We start from the raw sequence: 24,269 nt of genomic DNA on the forward strand, positions 1-24,269 counted from the left end.
GTATTTTCTTCCTTCTTCAATATTAAAATGGCTGCATAGTCAACAATTTTGATAAGTTTTTTTTAAATTTTTTTATTTATTTTTATTTTTTATTTTTAGAGAGGGAAGTGAGGGAGATAGAGAGAGAGAGAAACATCAATGTGCGGTTGCTGGGGGTTATGGCCTGCAACCCAGGCATGTACCCTAGCTGGGAATCGAACCTGGGACACTTTGGTTCCCAGCTCGCGCTCAATCCACTGAGCTACGCCAGCCAGGGCAATAAGTTTATTTTTAATGCAAGCTGATAGGACAGCAGTCACAATACAATCTAACCAAATTGTTGCTAAGGAAGTTAAAGACAACTAACTAAATGCTACTAGAGCCATCTTATGGGAAAAAAAACAAAGGACCTTTTTGGCCAGCCGGATACTTGGGACTGGCCCTAAACTTAATTTACACACATGCCCTTTGGGAACGTTGTGTCTGTGCTGCAATTTGTGTCGAGGGAGGGCTTCTTAGAAAGAAATTGACACTTTCAACAGTCCTATAAGCTCAAGGTTTTCATCATTTGGTGAAATGAAAGGTGAAGTACTACCTTTCATTTGAGATGGTGTTGTTCATGCATTTTTAGTGTTAAAATATCTTTTTAGAAACATAATTTTAGAAAGGAACAAGTATAATAATAGATGAGATTTCCTTTTATAATCTTAGAATGTAAAGCTGACAATTTGCCTATTGCCTAATTATTAATATTCTTTTTTTAAGTAGGCATTCAATTATTTTTTATTGAAAATAGTTTGCATATCTGAGACTGATCTGCTACAAAATGTCCTATTAACTATTATGTCCTATTTGCTTTCTTGGGGAATGTGGGAGAATAAAAACCATGCATATGGGATTAGAGTTGGCCAATAAAAAAGTAACCAGAACTTTTTCAGTCTACAATTCACATTATTATTATTGTTTTAGATTTTATTTACTTATTTTTAGAAAGAGGGGAAGGGAGGGAGGGAGGGAGGGAGAGAAACACCTTTGTGTGAGAGAGAAACAGCCATTGGTTACTGATGGCACACCCCCAACTGAGGACCTGGCCCCCATTGGTTGCTGATGGCACACTCCCATTTAGGGACCTGTCCAGCAACTCACACACGTGCGGTGCCTGGGAATCAAAGGGCACTCAATCCACTGAGCCACACCAGCCAAGGTCAGGTTTCTTACCTACTTGTTAGTGCAGGTCATACTTGGTTGACCACCTTCCGTTTTCAAATAAGAGCTTCCTTAGCTAATCCAAATCCTAATCGCATCATTTACACACTGAAAGACTTAGGCGAGTTATTTAATTTCTCTGGGCCTCAAGTTCTTCATGTGAAATAGAAATAATAATAGGATCTACTTTAGAGATGTGCTTTGAAAATTAAATGTGTTAATGTTCCAGAGCCCTTGGAAAAATCCCTTGTGTATAGTAAGTGCTATATAAATATTTGTATATTCATTACTAGATCATAGCCTAGGAATATTAATTCTTTACAGCAATTTCAGTTTATGGAACTCTACTCAACATTTTTTGGGGGGTCTGGTTAGTCTGATTTCATCATATATTGGCAATTTCAAAGCACATATGGTTATGCTATAGGATGTAGAATGTAAATGCTGTTAATTGTACCTTACTTTTTTCCTGTAGCTCCTAACAGCTCTGCTTTCATTTATAGTGTTTGAAGATGCTGTCAGTAAAGCCCTTACTTAATTTTTGCTAGGAATTATCTGAACAGTAAGATTTTTGGTGAAGTAACTTTAGCTAAAGAAAATCCATGTTGTCAACATAATCAGCATTCAGATTATTAAAAAATTTTAAAGATTTTATTTATTTTTAGACAGAGGGGAAGGGAGGGGGAAAGGGAGGGAGAGAGGGAGAGGCATGTGGTTGCCTCTCATGCACCCCCTACTAGGGACCAGGCATGTGCCCTCACTGGGAATGGAGCCAGCAGCCCTTTGGTTCATAGGCCAGCACTCAGTCCACTGAATCACACCAGCCAGGGCCAAATTATTAAAGACTTTTAATTTGCATCTCTTGAAAGAAACACATTAGACATTTTAGTAAAATGTCTAAAATTAAAAAAATAATAATATTCATTTTTATTACAGAAGACCATGAAAAATATTCTGAAATCATCAAGAAGCCCAAGGCAATTGAAATGTTATTTACACTTTATCCTCCTCAAGGAGCCCATGTGCAGAATAATATGCGACTTAGGTCGACTTGGCTGAGACCCATAGTAGACGGGGAAGAAGGATACAAGTATATAGGTAAGATTCTGAACCTGTTATTTCCTTTTATGGTTGAGAAGAAATGACTCTACTTTATACAACTCGAATTCATCAATCAGATAATATGAGGTGATACATAGGACCTATAGAATATTCTCTTTAGTTTTTAAGTATTATGCCTGCATTTTAAAAAGTGGCTATTTTATACTTTGGTGCCTCCACTAGAATAGTGGAACCACACCATGTTCATCTGTTCACCTTATGGTGGACATTTTGGTTGTTTTATTATTTTTTAATAGTGATTCTACAAGGAAAGCAGCTATGGACATCCATATACAGGACTGTGTATAGAAATAACAGTTGCTTTTCTCTTGACTAAACTGTTTTCCGAAGTGCTGTACCATTTCTTATTTCTCATTGGCAGACACAGGAGAGTTGAATCTGGTCCACAACTCTATCGATACATGGTGTGATCAGTCTTTCTAATTTCAGTCATTGTAATAGCCAAGTATTAGTGTTCCATTTTAATTTGGCTTTCTCTAGTTGATATAAAACATCTTTCCATGTACTTGTCATGTGTATAGCTTCTTTGGTGAAGTGACTGTTCGAATATTTTGCCTGTTTTTATTATTAAGTGTTGAGAGCACTTTAATCATAATTGCCAAAAGCTAGAAAGAGCACAAATATTCTTCACCTAGCAAATGGAGAGTGAAAATTTGTTACATCTATACAATGAAACACTACTCAGCTATTGCTACAACAACAGGATGAATTTTAAATACATCTTGTTAAGTGGAAGAAGCCTAGCTCAAAAGCTACATATTGATTCCATTTAAGTGACGCTTTGGAAAAAAGCAAAACTATAAAGACAAGAGATCAGTCCTGTGATTACCAGGGCTTACGGCCGGTGGGAGGATTGGCCGGAAAGAGGCAGCATGAGCGAGTTCTCACTCAGGTAAGTGGGCCTGTTCTGTGTCTCAGTCACGGCGGTGTTCCCTGACTCTAAAAGCTAACAAAAACAAGCTATGTACTGAAAAGAGTTAATGTTACTGTAAATAAAATTTAAAAACCCCACAAAATAAAAAGAGAAACAAATTTATCTGAATAGCAAACAAGAACAGAAAAGACACACCCTATTACTAGTCCTTAGGGAAATGTAAATTAAACCACAATGGGATACCATTACACACCTACCGTAATGGTTGAAATTAAAAAGACAGCAGCACGCCAAGTGTTGGCAGCGATGTGCAGCTACTGGAACACTAATATTTGCCTTGCAAATGCAAAAATGGTACAAAAAACACTTTGCAAAAGAGTTGGACACTTTCTTAAGAAGGTAAACATACACCTATTATATGACCCAGCCACAGCTCTCTAGAAGTTTGCCTACCAGAATAGAAAGAAGTCCACAGGGAGACTTGTACATGAGCATTCATTGCTACATTGTGGTAAACGACCCAGACCAGAAACAACTCAAAAGCCAACCTACAGAAGAAAGGATAAACAAATTGTTGTGATATATCCACAAAGAACATAACTCAGGAATATAAAAAAAATGTTTGTCAAAAAACACTGACAGTGTTGATACATATACAACATGGCTGAATAGCAAAACGATTATGCTGAGTGAAAGATACCAGATTTGAAAAAAAAAAGAGTGCAAGGGTATGATTCCATTTATATAAAAGTCTAGAAAATGTGAACCAACTAAACTGTATGGCAGATGCATGCCTGTGGTCATCTGGCAATGGGGCGCGGTGGGGAGTGGAAGTGAGCTGTGATGGATTACAAAACGTGGGGCCAACAAAGATACTATTTTGATTGTGGCAATAGTTCCATGGATGTGCACATACGTAAAAGCTCATTAGATTATCCATTTTAAATATGTGCAGTTTTTCATTTGTACTTTAATATAATAGAGCTATACAAATAAAATTGAAACCATAAAAATCCAAAATACCAAAATCTGTATTTTGGTAATATTTTTTGCAAGATGATTTCCCTTTAAGTTTTAAAACTAGTATTTTAGAATTTATCTACAGTCATATATTTAATGCAATCTTCTTGGGCTGGTGAATATGAAAGTCTATTTAAATGCTCAGTTCTAGGTAGCCTAGAGGAAGAAGAGGAGGAAAAGAAAGCAAGAAAATTATGAAAAAAAAATGTTTAACTTTTTTAGGTTCTGTAAAAGGAACCAAGACTCTGGTTGTGATTTATTTTCTCTTTGCAGTTTTCTACCTGAAAATTACCAGAACAGTACATATATCATTTTTTAAAATGTATTCATTTTTTAGAACCTATTTGTGAATATTTGGCTCAAATAAAATAATAGAAAGAATATATACACTATGACATTATGTTGTAAGTTGAGAACTCCAACTTCTGAGGTTTGGGGCTTATCTTTTCCATTTTTAGCAAGTGACCAAGGCTTTGCCTCTTTCTGAATTACAGTTATTAAATTGATTGACAAGAGAGTTTGCAGCATTTGTCTTGAAAAAGAACAGTCTATTACAGAAAGTGCTTTTTGAAACTTAGTAACTCCTTGACTATAAACATTTTAGGGAAGGTAGCTCTGGGAATTTATTATGTGCTCCAACATCAATGTTCCACAATGTAGGCACTCCTGTGTATTGATTTCCCTCTGCAGATTTAGAGATGTATCCTCAGCAAGAACTGAGGACCAGTTAATACAGTTACTGAATGCTCTATAAATGGCATGGGTTGCTAACAAATTATGTGATTTTAGGACCAGACATACTCTAAAAATATTCAGTTTATTCATACTGTTATATTTCATACTTGCTAATCCAGCAGATAATCCATACTTGCTTAAGTCATACTTTCAAATTGCTTAATATGCACAAAGTTTTTCTTCTGAATCATAATTTTATAATATTAAAATCAACTATATAAAAAGGTCTTCAAATATTTTCCCCCCGGAGCTTAGGTCTTGTCAAACCAATTTTTGGAAAGGCTATTTTGGAAACCCAGTCTTTTAACACGTCTTTGGTTATCGTGCCTTAGGAGTTGCCCTTCCTTGAGTTCCCTGGCTTTCTGGCCTGTCCCAAATACACTGATGTTGTTTCTCTCCTTCATCAAGTTTTTGTGATTTTGGTGAGCTTTTAACCTGGAAGCTGCAGATTAGATTAAGGAACTCCTGGAATTCTAATAGGAATACCCTGAAAGGGGTAGGCCAGCTGTAATCTTTTAATGAAATCATCTAGGGAATACAGATGAATGATTAAATTACTTTCTCAAACTAATGGTCCATTTTTAGCTGAAACCATATTATTGTATTAATGTAAGGTTTCTAATTTGTTCAGATCTTGAGTAATGAGCAGAGACTTCTAATTTTCAAGTACTTCTTTTTCATCTATCATTTCCAGCCCTTAGTATAGTAAATTTTACTTACCTCTATAACATAGGGTTATCTAAGTTATGTAATTAATACTGGAACCTGGTTCTCTGGTCTAATCACTGTTTTGTTACCCATTATAAAAGTACAAGGTGTCTTTCTATGCCATTCACTTTATTCTACTGCCTTCAGGCAGGACCTGATGGACATTAGCCAAGTGATAATCCCTACTTTTAAAGACTGCCAACTGCACAATCGTCCTTGAGAGTTGAGTCTGATATTTGATGATCCCCTGTCTCAGAATTTTCTGCTTTGCGACGTAAGACTTTCTTCTCTTGAACACCCTTCATTGCACTTGTAGCTTTCTCACTATCCATGAAATGAAGGCTATGCATAGATTAATAAGAATCGTTCTTTTCTCTAAAATTGGCCATTTAATCTATTATTCCGCAGAAGCCCTCTTTGTAATCCTTAATGTCTTTGAAATGTCTCTCTAAGTGTTTTGCAAATTTTCTCATTCCTTTTAAGTGATGAAACTTACAATAAGATATGATAATCAAATATGTCTGATTTATTGTGGATATAATTCTGGCTGCTACATGTTCTTATATTTTTCTCTTTCAAAAACTTTAAAAAATACATCTCAGCAGTTACTTAGATTTCTATTCATCATTTTTATCTCCTTTTTTTTGCCATATTTTGTTGTAACTATTTGATGTATGTGTAATTTATTTTGCCATCTTAAATTTTTTTATCCTGACTTGGTCTGATTTTTCTCAGAATATAGACATTTATTACTCTTGTCAAAACTAAGTTGTTTTGAACCCATTCATTGAGGATTATCCTAATTTGAAAGAAGCTCCATATATTTATTTTTATTTCATATTTATTTATGGTCTATTATAATTTGGATAAGATAAGTTGAAATGTACTATGTCTTGCTCTGCCGGTAAAGTCTCTGATTGCTTGAGGAGAGTGATGGAGTCACTGAGTCCAACTGGACTTGAAAAGTCGTTTGGGTTTTATACCTAAAGATCTCCTTTTCTTCCTCTAACTCTAAACTGGCAAAGGCCTCCACTCTCATGTTCTTTAATGTCTCTTTCATTTTCTTTGTTAAGGGTAAATGATGGGAATGTGTTCTTATAAGCCTAATTGCTGGTGGGAAAATGTCACTTTATTTTTAGGCTGTTCAGGTGTTTAAAATTTTCGACATTCAGTGTACTCCCAGGAATGACTCTACCAAAAGATATGGCTGAATAACGTGGTGTATCTGGTTACACTTGTTCAACTGTGGTCAAGTTATTAAAAATTCTAATGAATTAGGCCTTCCTCATTTAATGGAGTGAATGTTTTCTATGTGAAGTCCATGTTTTTTTCTTGGACTTCCATGGTAAAATCAGAGGGAGTCTCCATTCCACCAACTCTGGTTTCACCAAGCGGGTTGGAAGCTTAAGGAAGAGGATGCAGCATCAGATCTGTAAGTTACAGAAATGATTGCACATTTACAGCAATCTACCACTCAATATTTTACTTCTGAACTTTGTAAAATGAAAACTCTAAGAATGTTTTATTATTTGACTTCTGCATTTATTTATTCTACAGGCATTGAGTGGCTACTACATGCTTGTCAGAAAGATTGAGAAATAACTAAAGCTTAATCCCTGCCTTAGGAGTGTTCATATTCTATCAGATCCAAAGCACTGGGAGAGTTTTGGCTCAGTCAGTTCCAGTGAGCACTCCTATTGGTCTATGCATCATATGCGACTGCTACCAAATGAGGATCTTCTTAAAAAAAATCCGAGAAGAACATCTCTAAATGACAAGGGATGGCAGCAATATCTGAAATTAAAAACTCAAAGCTGATTTTAGGCAGAGTCATGCTGGTTAAACAGTATCCTTGAGCAAAGTAAACTGTTGATATTATATGGGGTTGCTGGGAAGAGTCATAGCCAGCCTACAGCATGGCGGTGATGATCTGTGCATCTCGGTGTTCATGCTTTGGTTGAAGTCGTACACATTGCATCAGGGTTGGTCTTTGTTACCAGCAGAGTACGGTAGTAGTAATGGTGTTACTTCTGAGGGTAGGCATAAAAGAGTTCGTGGCTCCTGCCTTGCTTTTGGTTGGATAAGCTACTCAGAAAGCTAGTTGCTGGGTCATGAAGGTATCTGGGCAGCCTTGCTGAGAGGTCTGTGTGCTGATGAACGCAGGGCATCCGCCCACAGCCAGTGAGGAACTGAGGTCCACGTGAGCAATGAAACATGGAGATGGAGTTTCCAGCCCCATCAGTCCTTCAGGTGCCTATAGCTCCCACGACGGCTTGACTGCAGCTTCAGGAGACACTGGCCTGAGCTGCCAGAAAATATAGTCCAGATTCCTAACTCTCAGAAACGGCATGAGAAAATTGTTTGTTTGTTTAGGCTTCTGTTTTGGGGAATCATTGGTTATGCAGCATGCCAGTCAGGGACTAGTGGCTTTTAGCAGTGAGAGGGCAATGACCCAGGATTCAGAGTGCAGCTCCTCAGGAAGACTGAGGTGCTGATTGACCCACTTTCGAAAATGTGTTACTCGAGTGAGACTTGGTTCATTGCTGAACTTTCAAAAGTAGGATCTCTCACTGATTGGTTGGCTTCCAGAGCTGTGTTTACTGAGGTGATGTGTCACTGGATGATAAAACAGCTTTAATACTTATTCTAGGGATTTTTTTTGTCACCATGGCAATAGAATTATAATGGAGTGGTTAAAGAGAATTAAAAACAATTTCTAGTATTAACGTCTTACTATAGGTGCAGAACTGCTAGAGTTTTCTCAGGAATGTGGGGGTAATGTTATTCTCAATAAACAGTTACAGAAAAAAAGAGATTGTGTGCTAATTGATATAATAAAAGCAATTAAGTATAATTGTGATCTTAGGAAAAGAGAATGGTCAGAGATGATCTTGTAGAGATAATGATCTAAGAATATGTTCTTACGGAGTAGGCAAGAGTTACTAAGCAGAGAATAGAAGACAGTGTTGTAGGCAAAGGGAAGACAGTGATAGTTTCCAGATGTGGGAACTAACTTTGTTTTAAGACATTTTAAAAAAATTCTCCTGCCTAATCTAGAATGGTTTTTACTCATAGATAATTGACAGATAACATTATATATTATTTGGGGGTATATAACACAATGATTTGATATTTGCATATGTTGCCAAATGATCACCACAGTAAGTCTAGTGTTCATCACTATATATAGTTACAAAATTTTTTTGCTGTGACGCGAATTGTTAAGATCTACTCTCCTAGCAACTTTCAAATGTACTATATTTACCACGCTATACATTATATTCCCACGTGTTATTTTATAACTGGAAGTTCATACATTTTGATGGCTTTCACCCACTTCAGCCGTCCCTCGTTCCCTGCCTCTGGAAACCGCTGATTTGTTCTCTGTATCTACGAGGCTAGCCTTTTGTTTTGCCTGGTTTGTGGGGTTTTTTTTAAGTGTCCCCATATGAGTGAGATCTCACGGCACTCATCTTTCTCTGTCTGACTTACTTCACTCAGCATAATGCCCTCAAGGTCCACCCGTGTTGTCGCAATGGCAAGATTTTCTTCTTTTTTTACAGCTAATATTCTAATGCATATGTACCATAGTGCCTTTTCCAATATTATTGATGAATACTTAAGTTGCTTCCATGTTTCTTGTACATAACGCTGCAATTGAGTGTGGAGGTGCCTATGTCTTTGAGTTAGTGTTTTCATTTCTTTTGGATAAATATCCAGAAGTGGAACTGCTAGATCGTACGGTAGTTCTATTTTTCAGTTCTCAAGGAAGCTCCATATTGTGTTCCATCGTGACTGCACTAATTTACATTTCCACCCAGTGTGCATAAGGCTTCGCTTTGTTACCATCCTCTGCAACACTTGTTCTTTCTTTCTTTCTTTTTTTCCTGATAATAGCCATTTTGACAGCTATGAGGCGATATCTTATTGTGGTTTTGATTTGAATTCCCTGATGATTGGTGATTTTTTTGCACTTCATCTATCGGTTGGCAATCTGTATGTCTTCTTTGGAAAAATGTCTATTTATACCATCTGCCCATTTTTTCATTGGATTGTTTAATATTTTTTTAAAGATTTTATTTATTTATTTTTAGAGAGGGAAGGGAGGGAGAAAGAGGGAGAGAGAGAAACATCAATGTGTGGTTGCTGGGGGTCATGGCCTGCAACCCAGGCATGTACCCTGACTGGGAATCGAACCTGCGACACTTTGGTTTGCAGCCCGCGCTCAATCCACTGAGCTACGCCAGCCAGGGCTGGATTGTTTAATATTTTGATATTGAGTTATATCATTCTTTTTTTTCAGGCTCTGCCTATAACCATTTTATTTATTTATTTATTTATTTATTTATTTATTATATTAACTCTTATCAGATACATGGTTTCCAACTATTTTCTCCTATTCAGTAGGCTTCTTTTTCATTTTGTTGGTGGTTCCCTTTGCTGTACAGAAACTATTAGTTTGATGTAGTCCCATTTGTTTATTTTTGCTTTGGTTGCCATTGCTTTTGGTGTCAAATCCAAAAAATCATTACCGAAATCTATGGCAAAGAGCTCACTGCCTGTGTTTTCGTCTAGAAGTCCTACTGTTTCAGGTCTTGCATTCAAGTTTTTGATACATTTTGAGTTAATATTTGTGTACTGTGTAAGGGAGTGGACCACTTTCATTCTTTTGCATGTGTCTCCCCAGTGTTCCCATCACTGTTCATTGAGGGGCCTGTCTTTCCCCATTGCATATTCTTAGCTCCTTTGCTAGAAATTAATTGACCATGTATTCATGGATTTGTCTCTGGTTTCTCTGTGCTGGTCCATTGATCTATGTGTCTGTTTTTATGGCAAATACCATACTGTTTTGATTACTATAGCTTTGCAATATAGTTTGAAATCAGGATGTGTGGTGCCTTCAGCTTTGCTCTTCCTCAAGATTGCTTTGGCTCTTTGGGGTTTTTTGTGGGGGACTCCTTATAGCACAATGGTTTTATAAAGCATGATAAATTGGTGACAGAGTATACAGAGGCAGAAATGATAAAATAATACTTTGGAAATTTACACCCTTACTCTTCTCAAATTTTGTTAATATAATTTATGATAATATTATAAACACACACATTTATATATAATGTATATACATAAAATAATTTAAAATGAATTATCCTAATCACTCATTTTTATGTATAAATATATAATTTCAAACTTTATAAAATTTGTTTATATATGGTTTTATATATTATATAGCAGTTCTTGGCATCTACTATTATTTTTATGATGGTAAATGGCATAGTTAATATAAAGTTAACATATTCTTATAAAACTAAATGCTATATATTTTAAGCAATTTTCTCATTTCATGTTTGTAATGTGCATGATACATGCTATTATTAAACTCATTTCACAAAGGAATTATTATGTCTGGAAAAGACTGAATAACATGCCCAAGGTCACCCAGCTATTGAGGTGGTGCTACCAGGATTTCAGTTCGGTTATTCTGAACCTAGGGCAAGTACTTCTCATCGTGTTCCATGCTGCCATAAATATGGCAATTTATTTTGAATTATCAAGAAAATATTAAATTAGGATAACTTTATTTTTTTCAGCATTCAGTGAAGTATGTATAATAATTTATATTAAATAGATAATACTTATATATTTACATATGATAGTAATTATAGTGTTGTAATTCCTGCAGCCCGTGAAGCAATGTAAATTCCCTGCAATAGGAGAATGGTTGATTATGATCCATGAATAATAAGGAATTCTAAATGACCATAAAAATAATGTTTTTGAGTGTTATAGGGAAATATGGAGAATATATTTTCAATGAAAAAAAGTTACAGAATAGCATGATGTGTATATTATCTTCACATAGTTGCATAAAATGAACATAAGTATATACAAATTTTAACCTCTACATTATGTGAATCCATTGAATTTCTTTAACTATTTTAGAATGGCTGATTTTTCTAGTTTTCTACACATTTCACTGTACATTTTTTGTTTAATCATAATAAAAAGATAAGGGACTTGATAGTTTGAAATTACATATGTGTGCCATATTCTTTAATTTCAAAATCAAGAAGTTTTGTTTAACTTTACATTTTTCTTTATAAAAGTTATATTATTTTCTTTAATTTTGCTGTATTAAACTATATCCAAGTATAGCTTTTCAGAAAAGAAATGAATGAAGCTATTTTATATTTTTACATTTCAAAATTATCTAAAGTGGTTTTACATTTAAAACCACATTTGAGACATATAAAAATATAATATTTACTACTTTTTAATACTATATTTTAGTGTTAGTAGATTAGTATTAGTATTTAATATTAGTATATTATTTAGTATTAGTATTTAATACTATATTTAGTATTTAGTATACTAAATTATACTAAATAAATACCAAAGTATACTAAATGCTAAAGTATACTAAATACTAAAAGCATACTTAAGTATAGTAAAGTATTTATAATAGTTAAAGTATACTAAAGTAATACTTTAGTAGTATACTAAATTGATATAATTACTATATTTTAATACTTCTTTCTTTGGTAGTTCTATAAGCTTTTGAGAATATATTCTATTTAATAATCCTCATTCCCACACTAAAATTCTTAGTGCATAGTAGGCATTATGCATTAACTATTTGTTACATGAATGAATATAGGAAGCATTACTACAGCAGTTAGGCCATCTTTCTCATATTAAAAAGAAATACTTTCTTCATCTTTAATATATTGAAATTACTTTTGTTTATTCTATCTTCATTCCTTCAAAGATTACTGTAACATGTTATGGCCATACTGTAGTATGGTACAGTTCTTTGATACTTAAAGTTTTCAGTTTAATAAATAAAGTATAATTTAGCCATAAATGGAGGCAAAGATCCAAGATGAGATAAGAGTGTTTTTCAGTCACTCTACAAATGTTTAATATTGGGTGCCTGTGTTCAGTGATGGACAAGGAGGGTTCAAAAGTAAATAAAACAGCCTCCCTCTCTTGTGCTCATGACTGAGGCTGGGGAAATGACACGTATGCGTAATTAACTGCCATAGAACACACAGTGATGGGTGATGTGAAGCTAGTGCACAGTGAGTTCTCAGTTGCTCTGCTAAGCAGCCTTGAGAGGGAAGGCGCAGAGAAGGCTTTGTGAGAGAAGAGGGGCCTGAGCCCTGCTTGGAGCAGACTCCCCATGTCTTCACGGGACTGTGGGGCCGCCTCTTAATTATCTCATGCTCCCAGGAAAGGAGTCCCCTCCGCTAAAACATTTGCAGCGTGCATAACTAGCCTTTCTAATGAAATATATAAACATGGTGACTTGTTTACTAAGTAGTAAACACTACTTCATTATATAGTTATCACCTGCAATATCCTACACATTGATATTTATGTAAAAACTCAATATAAAAATGGAGTATAGAAAGTCCGTACAGTTGTAAGAAAAGAAAATACTATTGAGAGTAACTTTCTTTGATATAATCAGTTATTTTGGCATATTTTCCTCTATCTTTGCAAAGGTGCTCCTGACTAGAATATCTAAGCCCTGGAAGTGACATGACAGGTCATTTTGCTCCACTCCTTTTTATTTTTATGGGGAGCCTGTTAGGACGTACGAGAAAGTGATCATTTGAAATGAAGGTCAGAGGGCACGGAGGCTGCACTTAGCTTGCTCAGGATCACAGCCTTAATTATAACTGTGGTGAGGATTCAAGTTCAGAGTCTTATTAGGCTCATCCTCCCGCACCCCCCGCCCACACACACACACACACACAAACCATCCTTTTTTTTTATGAAACATAATTTTTCTGGACAAAGTAAGCACTATTACACCTATCTTTGTACTAGTCTTTATTTTTCTTTTTTGTTTTCCTGAAGCTTTAAAGGTGGCTTCTAGTTTTGTCCTTTAAATATTTCCTGAAGCAAAACCTGAAAGAAATGCTACTTCCTCCTCTCTAGCTCTAACCCGGGGTGGGGGTGGAGGCAAGGTGGGGCCTGGGGCTGGGGCAGCCTGGTCCCCAGAATCCCTCACTGCCTGTGGACATGGAGGGTCCCAGCCTCTTTGGAAAGCTCTGACTGCACATTTTGGCCCCTCCCTCAAATCTTGCCTTTCAGGACTATTTTAAGTTTCATGCCTTTTCTTTTCCAACAACACATATTAAATCGTAGGAATTCATACTTCATTGTAAAACCTCACATAAAGCAAAACCTGATCCTTATTAGACGTACATTTTGTTTAAGCAGAAAATCATTCAATGTCCCTAAGGGAGAATGGTGACTTTTCCCTTCTAGATTGAAGTATAATATTTTCACAATACTTCAGAATTGTATAATTGTCCTCTGTATTGTTTTACTGTCATTAAATTAGAACATTTGATAATTGTAGGGAGCTGATAAGACTTCTCTATTAAAGGTATGTTATTATGTTAATCTCAGTTCAAATATAGTTTGCCCAAATTCTGTTTTGATTATATAATATTAGAATAAATTAACCTGTTAAATAAGCTCACCCAGGAGGGCATAGAACATTTTAAACTCCATTAACATTAACATTAGTTTACACAAGTATGTAAATCATGTACTACTTAAATTAGAGCTGTCTTTCCTCCTTAAAGCTTTTAAAATTTGGAACATAGATGATTTCATCATAAATATATTAAATTTGGAACACAATTTCATATAATTATAGGCATTTTAGACTTAAAATCAGCTAATGGTTAAGATTGTTTAGCTTTTAACTGCTCATATATTATAAAAGATAGTGGATGATGACAAAAAATTGTAAAGCCTCCCAGGTTTCCTTTGGTATGCCAACACCAGGATCCTAGAGATGTTTAATACATACATTGAGAGCTGCTGGTACGAAGCAGTTATAATGTTATTTAAAATACCGGTCTTTGTGGCATGTTGTAAGTAATCGAGATTCTCCAACCATTTTAACTATACTTCCTTGACTCACACATGGGAAATTCTCAGTGAGTGTGACTACCACATCTGTGTTTTTACACATGCACATCACAGTTACATACTATCCATCTTAGTGGAGTATGGCCAGGGTTTTTTTTTTTCTCCAGAGTAAATTTGACAGATTTCTGTACAAAAATCAATTACCCCATATCACTTTATTTAAAGGAAAGTTTCAAAACTTCACGTATTTATCTATTTATTCACTCAGTGAGTATTATGTAGTAGGTATTATGTACCACGAACCCGTAGCAATGTAGAGACATACAGCCAAAAGGAGCACAGGGCAGGCTGAACATTGAGTAGATTTCTATCCAGCCAATATGTAGGTGCACTAAAAAATTGCAAAGCATATATATTTGGCAATATAAATTAGTTGTGCTTTTCACAATTCTACATATTAACTTCCATCTGGCAATCTGGCCAATGGGTACCTCTTAGAGGTTTTAGAGTAAAATTAAAGGCAGAAGAGAGAAAAGTATGGAAGAGTTAGGGGTAGGGAGAATTTTATAGTAGATGATGGTGCCTAATTATCGATATTTGCAAAATCGTCACTAAATATTGTCATAGGAATGGGCAGAAATCAAGAGAACTATTTTTCTCTTTAAAAATTGCTCTTATACTGTACAGCCTATGTGTGTTAGTGGTAAAACAGTTATTTTACACTCAAGAATACACCCAAGTGTGTGCTTCAATATATACTCACTGTGTAAGAATTACCTGGCATTTGTCATTTCTGTTCCTGGCTTTAAGCTTGAGATTAACTGGAATTCTTTAAACTCAAAGCAAATTAACATCTGTTTGGTGAACTAAAGCTGTGCTCCAGATATTATATTATTAGGAAACAAAGATAAAAAATAATTACACTTCACATATATTGAATGCTTCCTACATGCAAAGAATGGTGCTAAATGGTTTACCTAAATTTATTTAAGTAATCATATTTAATTCTCATACAAACCCAATGGACCACTTACCATAATAACACTGAATCATAGAAAGCTAATATACATAAAAATGCATAGCTAGAAAGTGGTGGAGTTGTGACATGAAACCAGGTCAGACCATGGTTTCAAAATATTTAAAGTCATGTAAGATATTAAACATATAACCTGTAAAAGAAAAGTAGATCAGAATAAAAGATTCAAACAGTAGTTCAAAAGCAGGTCAACACTTATGCACAATTATTTGTATCATAATGCTTACATATTGCCTATAGATGCAGTCTTTTATTGGCAGTTTTAGGTGGTGGAAATGAATAAAATATGTTTTGGGGGGCACAATTAGTTCTTATGGGCCAACACCAACATTACATTTTATTAATTTTTCCCAAGAAGAATGCAACATTTGCTCATTGCCAAAAACTATTTAAAATTTGAAAAGATAAAGAAGAAAATGTATTCATTTATTCAATAAATATTTGAGTCCTTATGATCACCTGTAAAATATGCCACAGAGGTATAACTACCATTAAACTTTTTGCGGTATTTTCTTGTTTTGCTTTTGAATATAATTGTAACAGTAGGATATCTAAAATTATACATACACACATGATTTTAAAATCAGCTTTTCTGTTTATAAAAATAATGCATGTCATGGTGGACAGCTTAGAAAATGCAAATAAGTAAATAAAAAATACTTGGAATATCCATCTCCTAGAATTTATCTCTGTTAACTTTTGTGTATATTTTATTAATTATATAATGAATGATAAGATATTTTACTAACTATATATGCTAAAAAAGCAAAGCACATCTGTATATATTGATATTTAGCAAAATAGTCCAGGAACAGTTACATGTCTGATTGGAAGATGGTAATTTAAAAACCAATGGAAAGATACCATTAACTACAGACCAGTTTAGTAATAACTGTGATTTGGGTCAGTCAACACGAATCTAACAGATGCAGAAGAGTGTCAGCCACAATTCTCTGTAAAGAAAATAACCAAATAAACATTTGTTTCTCTGTGCTCTTCTGCTTATGTTCAAGGAAAAAATTACAGCAAAACTCCCCGCAGAGTATGCAGCTGTGTGAATAGTTTAGCCATTTAAGAAAGTTCTAGAAGATAACAGAACCCCTCATTGCTTCTGGTAGACTCAAGTGTATGTCGGTAATAACCCTCACCCATCCCACAAACCCAAATTACTAGTTGTACACTTCCACAACACTCAGATCTCAATTCCTGCAAACTTCAGTGTGCTTCAATTAAAGAAAAAGTAAAAAGAACATAGGCAATGCCTTTTTGGCATTTGGCATCTGCACATATGCCCAGGAGCTTGGAGCAGTCTCATCTAAAGGGCGACTCGCCAGGGAGGAGACAGTAATGCGCCTCTCCTGCAGAGCAGAGAGGGGATGACTCACTCGCACAACTTCAGACTCCGAGTCTTTTATGTACCCATCTGCACCACATCCATCAAGAGTGTTCACTGTGATGTATAATGAATTATGCTTCCAATTTAGTTACATTAGAAGATTGCTGGATTAAATTTCAGCCGACTTAAGGTGACGGAGTGAATCAGCACCCAGAAATATCTTCAGGTAGGACCAGTTCCAGTGGAACCAAAGTGCCCCAGAGCACCTAGGCTGTAGAGGATTCCGTCCCACTGGAATGTAAGCTGCACTGCATCCCGATGTGACCCAAGGAGATAAAAACCCATGTGCAAGGGGAGGAGCACCGAGGCCTGTGGGTTTCCAGGGAATCAACCCTCCCAGGTTTAGGGAGAGTCCTGAAAGATCTCAGCAGTCATGAACCTGGCAAGAAATTCCATCTAAACTTTGTGTTAAACTTGCAGGAAATGTCATTTCAGCTCCTTAACAGTTAAGGAGTAGTTACATTTATAAAGTCCGAAAATTATTTCGGCCCTTTGAAGGCAACCGAGAGGCTGACGTGGCCCCCGGTGCAAACGAGTTTGACACCCCTGAAGGATGTGTCACAAAAAATACACTTGCTAATATAGGGAAAGCAGCAAAAGCTAAGGACAAAGACCAGGTTGAGTAAATGTTCTGACAACATGTTATTCAACAGGACCTTTGAGTTGGGGATTCAAACTGAATAAGGAAAGAGCTGTTATATACAACTCTTCCATTCTTAAGTTTTGATTACTCTTTCCATCTGCTAAGTCTGTCTAAAATAATTGAAAAATTACTGGCATTCTCACGCGCTTGTAAAATGTTTCTGTTCTCTTCATAATTCTAGAAAGCAAATGAGATTCTTAGGTTGAAATCATTTCCCTCAAAAGCCTATATAGCAATGCCTAAGTTATCATATAATAGTGTGGTGCAAAAGTAGGCTTAAAGTTGTTTGTGTGGAAAGTAATACAATAATTAATAAATAATAATCCGAGATTAAACTTTGTGTTTCATGTAATCACAATTGTAAACCTACTTTTGCCCCACCCTGCATTTAGACAACTTTTTACTTCAGAAATTTTCAACATATGCAAAAATAGAAGAGCCTAATGAAACTCCTTTCCCAGCTTCATAATTACCAGCACGTTTTTGTGTTTCAAACATTCCTTGCTCTCTCTCCACTTCCTCCATTCATATTCAAGTCACATTATTTCTGTCCTGTACCATTCTAAGTCTCTTAATAATCTTCTCTTGCTACCTAACAGTCTATTTTCTACCAAGTCAAAATGGGCTATAACAATGTAAATCAGATCATGCTGTCGCTTTCCTAAAATCTCCATGCCTTCTCATTAAATTTAAAAATTCAGGATATTTGTCATGGTCTAACAGACGTTTCTGATCTGTGGTCGGCCTGCCTCTCCCATCTCCGTCACACCGTTCACTCCACGCTCACTGGCCTTCCTTTTATTCAACTCCATCAAGATTATACCACCCTAAGACTTTGCTCTGTTTCCTCCTCCCAGATCTTGGCAAGCCATATTTTTCTTGATATCTAGGTCTCAGTTCAAATGTCACCTGTTTTAGAAAGTCTTCCTAACCACCCCTTCACCCAGAAACAATGCCCCACTCCATCCCCTCTGGTTGCTTTTCAAGTATATCAAATTGTTTATCATCATGGCTACTATCACCATCTAAAATTATTTCTCTGTTTATGACCCAAGTCTTATGTTAAGAACTGCAGCTCCATGACAGCTGGAATCAAGTCCGTAAGTTCGCAGCTGGATCCGCCACCTCTAGCTGAGTGGTTCTCAACCCTGGATGCACATTAGCATCACCTGGGCAGCACTGACCACAGTCTCTCTGGGGCCCAGGCACTGTTCACTTTTTTTCAGATCTCTCAAGGGATTCTAATGGTGGTTTCTCAAGGGATTCTAACAGTTCTAGGGAATGGGAAACACAACCTTATGGAAATGCCTGGCACAAAGAAGGTACTCAGCAACTCAGTAAACTCTGAATTTCAACAAATACAGGAGGACTCGGCTTCTACTTTATAGATGTCATGTGCCCAATTTTCTCAAAATTTTATTTTGTATATAGCAATAGATAATTTGTCAGGGATATGTTATTCCTCTGAATCTTTAGGATCACTTTGGTTCTGCAGTATTTATTTTTAAGTATTAAGTTGGTATTGGGAGAGAGGGAGGAAGGGACACAGGGGGTGGAGAGAGAGAGAGAGAGAGAGAGAGAGAGAAATATTTTGCTTTCTGTTTTTCATGCCTGAACAAAGAAAAATCTGTCTGATGCTAGAGTTCACTACTTGCATATTGGGTCATGCCCACTCAGTCATCTGATTAGGATGTAGTTAGTGATTAGGAGGCTTCTAAACTAACTTTACTAGCAGACTTTTACCCAGTCCAGCAATCTTACTGCCCAACTCTCTAACTCATTGAATAAATGAGTTTGTGAAAAGCTGTCCTTGCAGAATTTACTACTATTTTGCCTATAATCTTGCACATCTCAGAAGGAGATATTTTAGCATTGGTCCTCATCCTGACCTTTTTTTTTCCTGGCATGTTTGCCATATGTGAATAGATGTGGGTTGCATATTGCTGTTAAGTTGGGAGATTTAGAAAAGCACATTTGCTTTCCAAAAGTATCAAACACCACAACACAGAGTAATGGCCATTCGGCCTTCTAGCCAGGACAGGTCTTGTGCTCCTGCTGTCTTCCTGGCGATCAGTTGCATGAATTATGTGATTCACGCATAAACACGTGTTATGTAAAGCACACTGACCATTGTGATTATTTCAATAATACTGAGGTAAGAAATAGACTTATTGGCAGACAGGGAGACAGATAACTATAGACAGACATTTTTCATACTGCAGTATACAAAACTGAGGTGTCAGGAAATCATGTCTTGCCCAAGGTTCCAGTTTATGGTAGACTCCCCTTCATATGGTGGTGTCATCAGTTATAGAAAGTGATGAGCAAGAAATGGTGACTGAGCTTTCCCTACAACACAGTGACTGAAATGTAATTTTTCTAGCTAACCTCAAAACTTCAAGTGTTCAAGGCTGTTCTCCTCTGCTTGCATTTTTAAATATGATGAAAACATAGCATGATAGCATTTTAACTGAAGTATCCATTCTTTTTTCTAATATAATTGACATTTTTAGAAGGCATGTAAAATTAATTAATTTTCAACCAGACACAAATATTACTATAAAATATAAGTCCATATTATAAAATCTAATTTTATTAGATTTGATACAAGTCATTTCTGCAGAATCTACAGAACAAGTGTTTTTTTTCCCCTTGCTTCAATAATTGGATATTTGTAGGTTTTTTTCCTGTGACTTATTGCCCTATGAGTCCATTAACATTTTTATGTATTTTTATTAAATTTTATAATTGAAACCTCTGATTATTGTTCTATAAATATGAGGAAACATTCTTAAATGGCACTATTGATGTCAGAGAGAGAAGTCCAAGGTTGGTTAATACTTTCAGATTATTATATTTTCATTTGTAAAGATTAATGGCAAATGTTAATTATACAATGGAGAAGCGTCTATAAAATATAGGAAATTCAATTGGGGCTTTTAAAAGGGAAGGGAGGAGAGATAAAATGAAAGTATTAAATTTGGATATAAGGAGCATAATGGACACATGGTGTGCATCAATGGTTGTTTATTTCACGACTCCGTGACTTTGTCTCTGCACTTTCACAGGCTCGTACCTCATCCTGACAACATTGTGCTTCCCTTGCAGTGAGACTGAGTGAATGTGCAGGAATCAGAGAAGGAAGTTCAGATACAGCATTGTTATGTAACGCAGCAAAACTATTATAGTGAAAGCAAACCCCTCACTGTGATTTGAGGTATCAGTTCTGGGCAAAATCAGCTTTTATGAAGAAGATAGTGGTATGGGTCACGTACTCTAGTGCTCTTCAGAATTTATAGGAGCTCCATACCCTTAAATAGTTGAACAAAATGGGAGTGCCCTGAATTCAATCATTAATTGCTTCTCAGTCCTCCCTTAGGAAAACATTCATTACAAGATAGGAGTTGATAAGGTAGGACAGGGGTTTTAAATATGAGAAAAATCAAAAGAATTACCTTGTGTGGCATTCATCATCTTCAAAAATGTGCATATTTTAAATCATTGGATTGCAGGCAAGACTTTGCATTCATACTAGAACTAGAAATGTTTTTATAACATGCCTGGAGGAAAATTCTTTGTTATGGCTTCACTGAACACTCATTAATTTTGTAAGAGAGGGGAGTTGATAGCAATTTTGCACGTATCTGCAAATGTATGAAATGTTTAGTCATTTTAAGGTATGAAATTCTCACTTGTCAACATTCACTGAAGGTAACAAAACTGCTTAGGTTTTGTAAGGAGAATTTAATGTTTAGTATTCATAAGTCAAAATTCTCTGTTAATGAGGTTGATTTAAAAATGTTAGCATGCAAATAATTTATGCTTTTACTTTAAAATAGTTAAAAATATAGAGAAATGGAGACTAAAATCATGAGCCACTCATTTACTAAAATTTTGTTTAAATGCGGCTATTTATTATTTCTCTCTATTTCATTTCTTTATCTTTCCTTAACAAGGCCTTGGTTTAAAGCGGACAGAAGATTTCCCTGAGGAACTGTGTGTATGTGGTTCTGAGTGTCCTTGGCAGGTGGATGGGTAGAACCTCGGCGTGGTCCTAGCACTTCCACTCCCCACCGACAGGGGTGGAATCTTTCTCGGCCTTTGCTCTTTGCGGCAGGTTTAACCCAGGTTCCCACCAGCCCTCCTGCATCACGTCTTGAGGCTCCACCTGTACTCTTTGCCCACAGTTTCCTTTTTCATTTGGTCCTCTTCACTTCTCCCAGGGTTATTTAATCTCTTGAAAAAGCAAGGCTGATTACTTAATTCCCTTGTTTCTAAGTCTCCTTCGAGTTTTCACTGCCTAATGGAGGAGCTTCTAAAGTCAGACGCACAGACCAGGAAGGACCCATTGGGGTGGGAGGAGAAATCTCAGGGGCTCGATTTTATTTTTTATGTTGTACTTTTGAAATTAGTACTTTTAATGTGTGTTATATAACATGCACAGACATTTCTCCATACTGGGGATTTACGCTAATAGAGATGCACAATTCGAGATGATAGAGACCGCTGGCTTCCAGAAGGAATTCATGCCCCTTCATAGTCCGGCCCAACACGTTTCTCTCTGCCCCGTCAGCTGCTGTGTTCCTAACTCCGAGGCTCTTGACAATTTTTCACTTTTCCTGGACCTGCTTTAGCGCAGGTTCCTTCTTACAGAAAAGCCCTTCTCTCTTGGTTGGGAGCCACCTTTACGTAGATTAACTAAGCCCAATGGCACATGGTATGAAAGAGTAAGATTGTTTTCAACTGCTTCATCCTTGAGCTCCTATAGCCCTTTGTTAAGACATTTTGAAAACATCTGGTGCATTACATTATAATTTAGATCTACATATACCTATCCCCCATAATCTACTTGGAGCTACATGAAGCGGAGCCATTTCTTACTCATTGGTACACCCACAGTACCTGCTCACTGTCTGGTACAGCAAGGTGTTCAAAAAATGCTTTTGAATAAGTGAATAGAAACGTGGGCCTAGATTACAGAGGTCCTGCTACTGCTTAAAACCAGCAGTAAAGAGAATCAATATATGGCTTCAAATTTGGTCAGCGTCCGTTGGCTCAAGGAGATGTCCGGATGTGACGTAAGGGAGGAGGTCCCACTTGGGTGGGCGCTGTGCCCACGGCTGGACTTTCAAGGACCAAAAAATAAACATATGTTATCATTGAAATGCTCTGGAGGAGAAAACCTAACATTAACTTTGTTATTTTTAAGTCTTGAGGAATTTCCTAGGCCTGGAGAGACCTGGACTTGCTTTTTTCTTTCTTTTTCTTTTTGTCATAAAACTAAAAACCAATTTTTTTAGATTATTATATCTACTGTGGCCACCTCCATGGTGTTCCTAATCTATTCCCCGAGACTAGCTGCAGAGTGATGGGGTAAAGAATTTATATGAGCATATGTGTATATATGTATATGTATGAGCTAAGTGTTATATGAATTAAGGCATATATGATACACATAGGAAGATACATAAAGTCTATCTAAAGTTATCTATTAAAGAATACTGTATAGTTTAACTGAATGTAATAATATAGGTAGGGTTTGGTTGGTCGAGACTTTGGGATCTGGACTAGAGAACACTAGAACAGCCTGGGTCCGATCTCACCTCTGTCACTACTGAAATAGATTTTGTGTCTGGGGACAATTTATTTACCTTCCTCAGCACCAGTTTTATTATCTCAAAAAAAATTTTGAGAAAGGTATTGTGTGGATTAAATGATGTAAGATATTCAAGGAACATAGTGTGGAGATGAATAAAAAATACCTAATTGTTAGCTACTCTCATTATTCTACTAACTAGTAAACATTGCTACTTTTTTTTTAACTTAACAATAAAGATCTTCAGATGAAGCAGAAGCATACTAACCTAATGAAAAGAATCTCAGGAACTGCTTCTTTTTACTTTTTCTTCTCTTTCTCTGGGTAGAATATTTAATTGATATATTTTATTTTTCTGTAAAGTCAAAATATGATTTACCTTTTCAGCCTCTGCTGAAGCTGCCACATAAATTTTCATCCCAAAATACAAGCGAGTTAATAAATACAAACCACCTAAAAGAGGGCACACAGTGAGCTCTCCAGAAAAAATGTTAACTGTAATTGACTTTGTTACTGACAGATTTTGAACCTATTTTCCATGACCACAATATGCATTAAAATACAAACATATTTTGAACTGTTAAACAATTGTTTTCTCCAACAGAACTGTATGGAAGAGAATCTGTATTTTGTTGGAAAATATTAATTATTTAAAGATGTCATTTGAAAAGCATATTGTAAGGAAAAAACCGCTACTAAAGACTCCACTGAAAGTGAAATATTGAGGGTACATAAATTTTATAAATTTAATTGGCTATTGCAATAGAAGTGTTACTTTGCAAATGGTGATTTTAATGAGCTTCAATTTCTTTGAAAAGACCATTATTATAAACAGGATGCCCATATCCATGGCAACCTCTTAGCTTTTCAAAACATACTAAGATAATTAAGTTTTCTTTATTTTTTTAAAGAAACATAATTTAAAACAACAATAAGAGAGTTTTGCTCATCTGTTCACTGAGATATTATACACAGTTCCAATAGAAAAATTAAAATCTAGTGACTAAATCAATAATGCCCACCCTGCTTCAGGCTGTGAAAATAGGTCTTTGGTCTACA

The 24,269-nt window shown here is 35.9% G+C and overlaps 1 protein-coding gene across 1 annotated transcript in view; it reads left to right on the forward strand.

Annotated features, from left to right (window-relative positions):
• IQCM (IQ motif containing M) overlaps positions 1–24,269 on the forward strand; it is a 258,218-nt gene that overhangs the window by 201,326 nt on the left and 32,623 nt on the right. Inside the window, exon 11 of the mRNA XM_045831415.1 lies at positions 2,122–2,283. Within this exon, the coding sequence (XP_045687371.1) occupies positions 2,122–2,283 (162 nt within the window). The remainder of the gene's footprint in view (positions 1–2,121; positions 2,284–24,269) is intronic.

The sequence above is a fragment of the Phyllostomus hastatus genome, unplaced genomic scaffold, assembly GCF_019186645.2.
Source record: "Phyllostomus hastatus isolate PE091 unplaced genomic scaffold, TTU_PhHast_1.1 phas_contig_159, whole genome shotgun sequence".
NCBI classification, from domain to species: Eukaryota; Metazoa; Chordata; class Mammalia; order Chiroptera; family Phyllostomidae; genus Phyllostomus; species Phyllostomus hastatus.